The 12,192-nt window shown below is 42.2% G+C and overlaps 1 protein-coding gene across 1 annotated transcript in view; it reads left to right on the top strand.

The window, feature by feature from the left end:
* Positions 1 to 12,192, top strand: part of LOC137291274 (carcinoembryonic antigen-related cell adhesion molecule 5-like) — a 224,105-nt gene that overhangs the window by 179,858 nt on the left and 32,055 nt on the right. The window contains exon 5 of the mRNA XM_067822607.1: positions 1,108 to 1,389. Coding sequence (XP_067678708.1) covers positions 1,108 to 1,389 — 282 coding nt within the window. The remainder of the gene's footprint in view (positions 1 to 1,107; positions 1,390 to 12,192) is intronic.

Here is a 12,192-nt window from a genome sequence, read left to right as displayed (position 1 = left end):
CTAAACATTGTGACCCAATAATAATTAATACGGAATTAATAACAAAATATACAGGAAGTACACACTCGTAACAGCATTATTAATGGCATCATGTTACATTATATTTTACAGATATATACAATATCCTCTAAATATCTGTAAATGAACTTATCAACACGTCAGACTTACGAATACTAATGGTGCAAACCATGGTGCAAATTCTTTGTTCAAGTGTGTGTATAAATGTAACGTCTGTATAACTTTTTATCCCGTACTACCTATATCATTACGTGAGGCATTTATAGCGATGTTTATGTATATTTAATCTAAAATAACGGCAGATATATTGGACACGAGCACAATAACTGGACATATGTCATTGTAAACCAAAAGGCACCGTGTTCTGTAATCTGGTTGAAATACAAGATCAAATTGATCAAATTGAAAATGGTTTTCGATTCCCGGAAAGTGCAAGACTCTGCCTGTTGAATACATCTGTATTGTTGCATCGTTATTCAAATCATCACAAACAAGCAGTGTTAGATGCTACAATGGCAACCTGCTGAAACGACTAGCTGATGACACTTCACTTCTTTACCCGTTCTTGATGTAAATGAGAGCAGACAGTAAAACCCATGTCGCCTTTTGAAATACGTTTGTGTTGATAATGTCGATAAACGTGTGTTGGTAAATTTCTGGGTGTTGTGGAGCATTACTGAGTATGTGAAGCGCGGGAATTCATGTGGAACCGATGGCGTAACGCATAATAGTTATCTCCTAACTTTCGACATGTGTGAGATGATGCAGTATTTTAAGAAAGTGTATTAATGTTTATTCTGTTAGTATTGATGGTTACGACCAACATCTTAAGTCAGTTTACTGACCCCTTCAATCATCAGAAGGTAACTGTTAAACCCTTTATATGCATTTCCATGCATTCGGATATTAACCTGAATATACAAGTCGAAAGCAGTTAACAGATTGACCACCTGGACAAGAAACGCAGTATTACAGTTTGAAGACCTATCACAGGATTAATGTTGTAATTGATCATGTCTGGATATACATACAAGAGAAACTGGTTTATAGGTCGAAAACATAGGTAAATCAATGACTTTCCAATTTCAGGTCAACCCACAAAATGTGTTATTAATGTACCATCAGCCCCGTTGTTTGGAAGACAAGTCACGTTGACCTGCATCTCTACATCTACCACTATGCCAACTAACCATGGTCTGACCTTGACCTACATTTGGCAGCTTGACAACAGTGACATCACCGTTACTTCCCCTGGTTCCCTCTACACCTTCACAGTGAATTCCCGTGACAGTCACAGCTACAGATGTAGAACAAGAGAAAGTCAGGGTCTGGAGTCCGAGTGGAGCCAGGTGTACAACATGCAGCCACAATGTAGGTTTAAATTTCACTTAGAAATGAGTGTCACACAATACATGGTGGAACATTTAGTGTATTTTTATTATTTTTATATATTTTTTATTTTAATAATTTTAACAATTAACAATTTTGATTATTAATCAGACAGTGATGGACAATGATGGGATGGGACCTACTCTGGTTGTGCTTTTTAACCATTTCCCTGTTGGTACTGCAGTCATCCAGGAGAAACAGCATCGGTTGTCCTTTGGGCTTGTCGTGGTAAGCCTGCAACCAGTCCTGCAGACGTGTTTCCGGACTGACTCTGAGCTCGTCTATGTCCATCATCACCCACAATCTTTCCGCGGACATCTTGTTGACACACAAAGTGGGGCAAATAATGACGATGTGGTCGAACGAGTCTCGATAGTAACCTTCCAGCAGGTCCAATGCAAATTCCCACATTCCGTCTGACTGCAAGTGATTGCACAGTGTGGATCATGAGGCAGATTAATAATAGAGGGCTTGTGTGTATCTTCCATTGTCTATGTTGAGATGCACGTCCATAATCAAGTACAAATATAAATTTAATTTTCCCCCGGCTTGATCTTTCTTTGTGATTAGGACAGTGATCCCCTTGCTGCTGTTGTCAATGCAGTATCCGTTGGTGTGTAGCCCGTCGTTGTCCAGCTACATCATATAATTGGTGGTCAGCAATGGCACGTTCAGCCGCCGTGATTTTATGCAACTGAGTTGCTTTACCGTCGAGCAAACACATGTCTTGGTACGCATTATCAGTGCGTTACTCCTGCATTCTCAGAGATCTGCATAACAGTAAAACACGTCAATGTCATCTATGCACAGCACCTCATTCCCACTGATTTTGATGGTGGATTTATTTATGATGGCACGAACCATGTCATGGATGATAACGTTGTTCTCGCCCATGTTGGAAAATCAGACCAGCAGCATTTTGTTTTGATCAATAGAACTTGGATTGTTGATGATGATCACCGACTGATGACGCGGATAGCCTCCCCAGTTTTCGGAAAGGATCTAGCTTTCGTCCGTATTGCAACATGGCAACATTAAACGTTGTCTGCTCCGTTCGAGAAGAACTAAATTTCAAAGATTACAACCGACCACCGATGCTCTACAAACCATTCGGACTGAACTCGGTGACTCAGTGAGCACGTTGCATTGGGACAATTTGATGGACATGCCACAACAAGGTATGGAAGCAAGGAAGCATCAGATGGACTAGACACAATATTGTCCAGGATGAACAAAACCACTTATGACATTTGTGAACTGCGAGGAATAGACAAAACCATGCAAACCACGTGCAGATCTGTGGTTAATAACATCACCAAATTGAACCTCCTCGACGACTTTATTGCATACGAGAAAACAAACAAGCAGTCGATAATGGCGACGAGATCAGTAGGTGTCGTATCGAGGAGAAATAAGGTCGGCTTGAATGGAAGCGACTTCCACCGCCCACCTGCACACACAGAGGATGAGGCTGCTGTAAACTTGTCGGGGGTGGAGCCACGATGCTCGTTTCACCGGTATTGAGGGGTGACGTGACATTTAGAACGTTGATATCAGTTTTGATGACTAATTGTTGATCTATGGTCATGATGACGATTTCATTGTTTCAACCAGGTGTTTTCCAGCATGTACTGATACCCAGCATTACCCACATGTACGTTCGGATCGTTCAATGGTATGGTGCACGGGTAGGAAAACCATTTTGACATATACAACATAAATATTCTCCAATCGTCTTCAAAGTATTGGGGTTGCTCACCCCCTTTAAAATTCATACGATCATCTTGCAGTTCATTACTCAACAGAGCAAAGTCCTGACGTAGCCAACCCGTTTTCAGTAAATGATCGCTGACTTTTTATACAGATCTCGACCCCACCATATGGAATACCCAAACTGTATCTGGCACACCCCAATCCATTTTTGGATCCATGTCAAATTCACTGCAAATTCGTTCACATGCACGCCAATCGTGTGGATTCCATGTCTTGTCCTGCAGAGGCAATGCACTGGTGTCTTTCAAGATGCATGTGATCCGGTAGTCCATGTGAAACGAAAACACAGACCAATTCAGTTTATCATGATGAGTGTTGCTCAACGTCACGCTGCACCTGGTCGGCACACACCACACAGTGAAAATGAATTGATTTAGCCAGAATTGCATCAGGTTGTTATCACACAGTCTTTCATGTTTGCATAAAGAAAAAAAAGTATTGCAACACCGAAAATATGTCGCTATGAAAGTACTTCAAATAAAACCCTACAATTTATGTTGAATAATAGTAAATATGGCATGTATAGAACATCATACAGAAATAACACTGTCTCAATGCTTATCATGCGAGTATGAGATGGACGTGAAGCAAGGTACCCGCTCATGCAAAGCATTTCAGTATCTTAAGACGCAAGATATACGCAGAATAAAAGTTGATTTAGGTATCAGACCACATTGCAAACAAACATTATATCGTTATACTGAGGTATCCATATGTTTGTGCATATAATGGAATCACGATAAGTATCGGAAGAAAAAAAATGGCAGATGATTTGAATGAGGGATGCAGGCCTGTCACACTATGAAATTGCAAAAAAGGACAGGACACCATTTTAGCACTGTAAGTCTCATAGTGAAGAAGCATCAACAAACAAATGACATCAAAGACCTGAAACGTACAGGACAACCCTGGTGCACATCCAGGAGAGAAGATACAGCCCTTTTAAAGCAGGCACGGTAATCCCCATTTAAAAACATTACTCAACTGCGACATGATTGGTTACCAAATTGACCCATGACACCAAGACTGTTCTCAATCGTCTCAGAGCAGCTGGATACCCGGCACGACGACCCATCAAGAGACCTTTGTTAACACCTGCACATAAGGCAACTTGTTTGGCTTGGTGTTGTGATCGTCTGAATTGGGACTTGGCGTCGTGTAGACGAATCCATTGGTCTGACGAGAGCCGCTTCCTTTTGCACGTCACTGATGTCGGTCACGCGTTTGGAGACAGCCAGGGACAGCATATTCTCAAAGGAACATCCAGGAAGCTGTGCCATTTGTGGGTGGATCCATAATGGTTTAGGGATGCGTGTCTCATGACTGTGAACTGGAACTACAGACAATAGCGGGAAACCTTACCGTGCATCAGTATCAACAGGAAATCTTGGACATGGTTGTTGCTCCACATTTTGACAATCACCCACTTCAGACAAGATCAATTTACATGGATGATAATGCCTGGCCTCACAGATCTCGAGCTTTCATTGACTTTTAGAGACAAAGTGCCATCAATAACCCTTCCTTGGCTTGCTCGCAGCCCGGATATGAACCCCATCGAGCGTGTGTGGGACATTCTTAGCCGTAGAGTATGTGAATGGGTACCTCTGGTTAAAAATCTGGCACAGTTGGAACTGGCGCTGCACGAGGATTGGCAACGTTTACCACAACGTTATATCCAACGTCTGATCCAGAGTATGAGGAGAAGGATGAATGCCGTGATTGACTGTGCAGGAACTGTGATGATAACCCTTGGATTAGAGACAATTTGCAGTTTGAAATCCCAGCTAGCATTTCCGCTACAGCCATAGTTAATTGCGTAGCAGTATTTGTGAAAACTAGCCTTGTTTTGTTACAGAGATAAAATGCATTAAATGTCTCAATTTAAAATTTTCACTTGTTATTCAAATTCATTGAAGATGATAAGGTTCACTGAAAAGATTTTGTCTGGTCTTTCAAGTGCAAAATAACCACACTTCGAGTTTACACATGACTACTATGTTGAAAATTGAGTGTTGCAATATTTTTTTCTTTATGACTATGTAACATGTTCGTGAGGCCCCCAAGAGAGTATGGTGAGCAAGTGAATGATAACATGTTGGGTCAGGTTGAAGTCACGCTCTACAACATCACGTAGTACTCTCGATGGTTGAACATCAGTGCAAAAACAAACAACGAGTCATTTATTGATACGTATTGAACAATGGTTATTACAACATGTGCATGCTGAACAGTGAAATTTTTAAACCCTTTGGAGCCAGTCGGATGGCACAGTTAAAGTTAACAGATGGAGAATGACCTATTAAACTAGACAGACCCTTGGTGAAGACACTCGGGTTTACTCATTACAATGCTGCACCTCAAGAAACCATCACAAAATCGAAACTACCGAGCTTCATCCCCTGCCACGAGCTGTGCAAGGTGAAAATCCTTCCACCCTGTTGATAGCTGTGCCAGTGAAAACGGAAAAGAACAACGACAGAGCCGAAATGTTTTTTACCTTGCAGTACAGGAAATTAATGAAAGGCAGCATCACCGAATCAAACGTCAGTTTTGATATGAAACACAAACCCATCGATATGGCATACATTAGCATGACGCAGCACGTACGACAATGATCGAAGCTTCGGGTCCAGGAACAAATATGCGACCAAGAAAATGTGCCAAGCTTTATGTGCCCGATGGACACAGTTTGTCATGTTCCATGCTGACGGGAAAGGAGATCCTTATCATTCAATTGTACGTGGAGGGTTAAAATCTGCCTTGATGTCTTTTGATCAATATTTGGAAATGTATGATCCAGAGTGGCCTAAAATCTTGGAAGAAAGAAAGAGGAAAGTAAACCAAGGACAGTCTTTTACTTATGGAGAAATGAATATTAATTTCATTACCCCAACTCAACAAGTGGTAGAACAGGCCAAGGCTCTTATTCAGAAACAGATGATAAAATGATTTACTCGGCATTCAATACCACTGATCACCAGCGACTTATTGACAGACTCAGGAGTGACTCTCAGATTGTGGAACCCGCTCTTAAGTGGTTCAAGGCCTTCTTAACTGACAGATATCAGCCTGTTGTCATAAATGGCCAGTATTCGGTCCAGATCCATCTCACATGTGGGGTACCCCAGGGGTCGGTCCTCGAACCAGTTCTTTTCTCCCTTTACAAACATCAGTGTGAGGTCAGTTCTTTCCAGTTTGATGGATCGTCTATCAGTTTCTCTGAGAAAGTCAGAGACCTTGGTGTCATCATAGATGCAGATTTGTCACTCAATGATAACATCTCTCATACTGTGCAGGCCTCATTCACCACTCTCAGGAACATTGGAAATATCAAGCAATACCTCACAAGAAACTCAGCAGCCGCTCTTACACTATCTCTTGTTGTCTCGAAATTAGACTATTGCAACAGTCCATTGACTGGTGCCGCTAAATCTCAACTACAGCATTTGCAGCAAGTTCACAACACCTCTGCTCGGATTGTCACACGTACAAGAAAGTATGAACATATCAGGTCTGTTCTCCAATCACTCCGCTGGCTACCAGTTGAACAACGAATTCTCTTCAAAGTCTTATTCATTGTGTTTCACTGTCTCTCTGGCTCTGCTCCGGTCTACCTCTCAAATATCCTCACTCCATATTTGCCTTCTCGATCACTGCGGTCTGAGAGTAAAAATCCTCAAAGTACGATCAACCTTACATGGACGCCGAACCTTCTCCTACTCTGCTGCTGTAGTATCTCCGCCTCTTGTTTAGGAGCCAACTGAAGACATACCTCTACAAATTAGCTTTTCATCAGTGATCCCAAACAATCTCTCTTCTTTACCTGTATATTGTGACTCCTCGGCTTTTCATTTTCATTTTGTGCCCTTTGAACATGCCATGGACATGAATACATGTCCTATACAAATAGCCTATTATTATTAAAAAGGCCCCTGTTAACCCTAAAAATTAAGGGGATGATTGGTTACTTGTGGTAATCATTGCCATCTTGAATCCAGCGATCCATCATTCCAATGGATTTTCCAATCAATTCTCCAATCCAGAAATCAGGCCTCGACTTTATGGGGATAGACAAATTGCTTAACTGGGAAAACAGAACTCTCAAACTCTATTAACGGCTTTGGTCACGACGAGGGAGAAGATGGTTATCATTCATAGGATAAGTCCCATGCTAGTTAAACCATGTGCAGAATCAATTTACTTCTGATCACAAAAGGCAATCAGTATCACTACACGACATTCAAAAGCTTGAGCCGACTGTTGTACGGAAAGAAACATTCCCGTTAATGGTTCCACTCACGACTTCATGCAAAGAGACCTGCTTGAAGCCCCCTGAGAAGACTGCTGAGGTGTGGGAGAGACCGTGATCAGAACTGACATGCCCAAAGGTAAAGAAAAACGCACTCAAATTTTAAATATTGCAAGCATCAAATGTTGGTGCCTCACGTCATCAATGCCGACTTTGAACCTGACATGACCAAACAAAGTTTCAAGTGCAAAACGCAGTAACATGAAACTTACAAGATCGGCTGTGTGGTCTTCAAATGTGATGGACACACAAAGGCTCCTGAAACATTTCTCAGGTCCTTACAACACAAGGAAACAGCGATTCAATTCAGTGTGTCAGATCCTGCCCTACCACCCATCCATATCCCTGTAATGTATCGCAATTTGAGAGGTTATGATGCTCACCGCCCATGTGAAGGATATCACGAAGAACGACAGTAACCTCAAGTGCATCCCCAACAAAACTGAAAAATACATTTCCTTCTCACTCAGTAGTCTGAGATTCATCATCAGTGTCCAGTTTCTCCTGTCATCCCTCAACAATTTGGTGAAGGCCAACAATACCTTTGCAATCACTGAGCAATACAGCGACACAGCGATGCTGTTTAGGAGTGTGTGACCGCACAAATGCATGAATGATTGGTCCACTTTCAATGAGATGCGATTACCTCACATCAACCAATTTTACAGACACTTTAATGACTCGAACATCTCCGGTGGACCAAGACTGGATGTCAGACTATCAGTGAGACTTGTTGGGAAACCTGCAACTGTACTTATCGCTGGGCATGAAGCTGACTAAAATACATCAGGTACTGATCTTTCGTCAAAGTCCCTGGATGAAACCCTATATTTAGTTGAACACCGAGTGGTGATTTTGTGAAAAACAAGCATCGATGTTAGGCAAGACAATGGAGAATTTGTAGAAAACGAGTTAACGTGAAGCTGGTCAGATCCAGTGAGGAAGAAAACAAGAGGAAACTCATAGCCAGCTCAGCGTTCAACCGGAGCAAGATGTTCAATGATTTTCAATGGCAGCACCTAACATGAATAAACGTCACATCAGACTCAGTCAGCCAGTTTACATAGGGATCAGCATCCTCAATCTGTTGAAGTACTTGATGTGTGACGTTTATTACAATGAGCCCAAGAAGCAGTATGCTGACCATTGCAAAGTGCTGTACATGGACACGGATTTCCTACTGATGGAAATTTGCACCAAGGACATGTACCAGGAAATGAAGAAACATGTGCACCTGCACGACACCAGCGACTACCCCAAGGACCACCCAATGCATGACACTACGACAATGAAATAATCATCGCCACAGCCGACCAAAAATTAAGTGTCAACAATGACGCCAACGTCTCACACATACAACCCCCCCCCCCCACTGGTATAGTGCAATCACCACCAGAGCCAAGGGTACATCACATTGTGCAGGCAGTCAACCAGCAGCATATCAATCGTAAAACAGCTCTAGCCGTCGGATGTGTCGCGGTCGGCTGGTGTCTAATTTGGCTAAGACCCTTCTAGCAGCAACGTACACCAGTCCAGCAACAGCGACGATGAATGCCCACAGATTTTGACCGAGCCACGATATCATACTTCCTAGGATACCGATCAGGCCTTCAGTGGCCTTACCAGTGAGTTTAGCCAGTTCTTCCCCAAGCGATTTCAGATGTTTTTTTATCCAGTCTCTGACGTTACCATGACGCGGAGTCCTGCGGACAGCTGACTGCAAGTCCCCTCCAGTAACAGATACGACCAGAGTCAATATGATGAAACCCAATGCCGTGAGAACACTGGCAATGGTGATGCCTTGCTCTTGGAACAATGTTCGTATCCTGTTGGCTAAAGTTGTATCCTCATTCTATCGATTCTATCGATTGTTTCCCGAATGCGGTTGATCCTACTTCGAAGCTGTGCACGATTCAAGGAAGTGGATTCCAATCGTGTAAGTCTGTCTTCTTCTCAATTACTAATTCGTTGTATGATACGACCCTTCACATCCTCATCTTCCGTTTCGCTGAGTTTGGTTTTTTCACAAGCTATGTGCTCGTCGAGTTCGTTCAGTTTTCCCATGTTGTTCACGAGTTCACCGCGTACACGTTTCAAGGATTCATCTAGACCATACATTTCCGTCACTGGAAATTTAAACCCCAGCAACGGTTTGTCCCAGTATTTTGGTTGCTCAATGACCAACTAGTAAACGAAGTATCTTCGTCGTAATCAACATCAGGAGCAGCAGTAGCCCCAAAATCATCCATCTCAAAACCGTCCATAGTTTTAATATTATACTATATCATATTAAATATTAATAATAAATAATGTCATATGGTAGAAAGCTAAATCCTTTTCAAAGATTAAGAGAGCCACTAGGCATCAAAGCTGTGCACAAGTCGGTTACTATTATGCACAACCCCAGCAAAACAGACCAGAACCAAACACTGTTGGTTAGATTCCCAAACATGGGTGAGAACGATGTCATAGTACCGGGTACAGCATGATTCGCGTTTAACATCACTTTGACTTCAGGTAACGACAAACGCGAGCTAGTGAATGATGTGGGTCGTGCTATAGTCAAGAAGGTCATTATAAAAATTAGCGCAACGTGGTACTTAGCATAGACGACAGTGATGTGCATTACTGTTACACAGACCTGTGGAAGGAAAAGTGAGGAAGAACGAGAAAACAGCATATACCAGGGACTCGGCAGCAAAAGATTGAGGAGGTTATGTATCAGGTACGCATTCACACCAGAAACATCCAGACTGCCGAATAGTGAAAAATAGGGAAGAATAGTGCCAAAGCATATGGGAATAGGTTTTGTATCCCGCTTGACTTTGAGTTGCTAACCTCACACGCGCCGTTTTATCAGGCCACATTGGGTGACAGGTTGGAATACGAACTCTCGTTCAATGATTACAGCAAAGTCGTTCGTATGCCAAACGGTGACAGGGGTAGTAAAGAGATCGAAAACATCTCATAGGAGTATGATATGGTGACTAGTCCGGATCTTGCCAGGCAGATTCGAAATAATTACTCTGGGAAAATCACCTTCCTGTATGATAGGATACTGCGTCACAGTATGGTAGCGCATGATAAAAGCGATACCGTATGGAATATCAATATGGCCAACGCAATCAATGAGAGGTATATTGATCATTTCCGTTGAGGAATATGATCCATTCGAAAGAGACAGCGAGAAACTTTTCAATCCAGACACCACTAAAGTAGTAGTAACCATAGAGGGAGGCAGGAAATCGAATGACTTACGTATAATAGTACCCCTTCACGCCAAAAGAGACGGCCAATCTATCGAAAAGTGAAAAATCAATCGATAATGCATATGGGAATAGGTTTTGTATCCCACTAGACTTTGAGTTGCTAACTGGGCATGCGCCATTTTACCAAGCCGCATTGGGTGACAGGCTGGAATACGAACTCAAGTTCAAGGATTACGCCGAATGGTGATGAGGGTAGTTATGAGATTATGAGATCGACAACATCTCATTAGAGTTGGACATGGTGACTAGTCAGAATCTTGCCTGGCAGATTCGAAATCAGTACTCTGGAAAAATGACCATCCTGTACGATAGGATACTGTGACACAGAATGATAGTACGTTACAAGGTATGGAATATCAACACGAACGTGCTGGCGCGATCGATGAAAGGTATATTCATCATACCCGTGCAGGAAGAAGATTCATTCGAAAGAGACAGCGGGAAAGTTTTCAACCCAGAAATCATCAAAGTAGAAGTGACCATAGAGAGAGTGCCTAATCAGTTATTTAGCCATGGAATGAAAGCATACCAGCAGTGGGATGAAATAAACATGATAAAGAAGCTGCCGACGATCAGACGAAACTCAATAGTCGACTATGTGACCAGTGACCTTGATCTATACTCCGTGAATATCGGTGGTTATTTAACAACAAAGTATGCGTTGTGGTTGGATATGAGATCGACGGATGATAACAGTCTACACGGTAGTGGGCGTCACATTGAAGATGAAAGCAAGGGGATAACAATTCAAATAACAAAGAATGCTCAATCAGGTGGGAAATTGAAATTATATTCACATGTAATTATGGAAGCGCAACTTAATATAGACAATAGGAGATTCATGCAAGCCATCTACTGACCTGCGGTCGGCCATTTGCTGCGCTATAATATGCGGACAGACGGGTTGTGGTAAGACCGTTCTCATACTGGGTTTGTTGGAGGGATATTACACGGAAGTATTTGAAAAAATCGTTATCTTGTGCCCTACAGGAAACATGGGAGTGAGTGAGTGAGTTAAGATTTAACGTCACATCGGCAATGTTGCAGCTATATCGTGACGAGAACATACGTGACATAAAAAATATATATGTGTGCATATTATGTAGAACCTGTCGACGAAGGACAGTAAAACCACTAGACTATCACAGTTAATATTAAAACTAGTGTGGAAACTTATAAAAATATAACAGTATCATTATTTGGACAGTACAATATAAAAACAGGCCATAGATCGCCAACAACAGAGGGTAGATCACCATACTAGGGACCATGGGGACTTACAATACCTCTGCTACCTGCATGGTCCCTAGCTGGATTTACACCATCCCCTCAGCTGCTAGCGATTGTATGCAAGATTAGCCACAAATTAAAATGACACATATTCTGCGGCTAAAAAAGTGGAAGAATAAATCTGACTTCAACAGCTTTGGG

This window comes from Haliotis asinina, chromosome 1 (genome assembly GCF_037392515.1).
Source record: "Haliotis asinina isolate JCU_RB_2024 chromosome 1, JCU_Hal_asi_v2, whole genome shotgun sequence".
Lineage (NCBI taxonomy): Eukaryota > Metazoa > Mollusca > Gastropoda > Lepetellida > Haliotidae > Haliotis > Haliotis asinina.
Note: the sequence above shows the minus strand (reverse complement) of the source record. Positions and strands in the feature narration are given on the sequence as shown.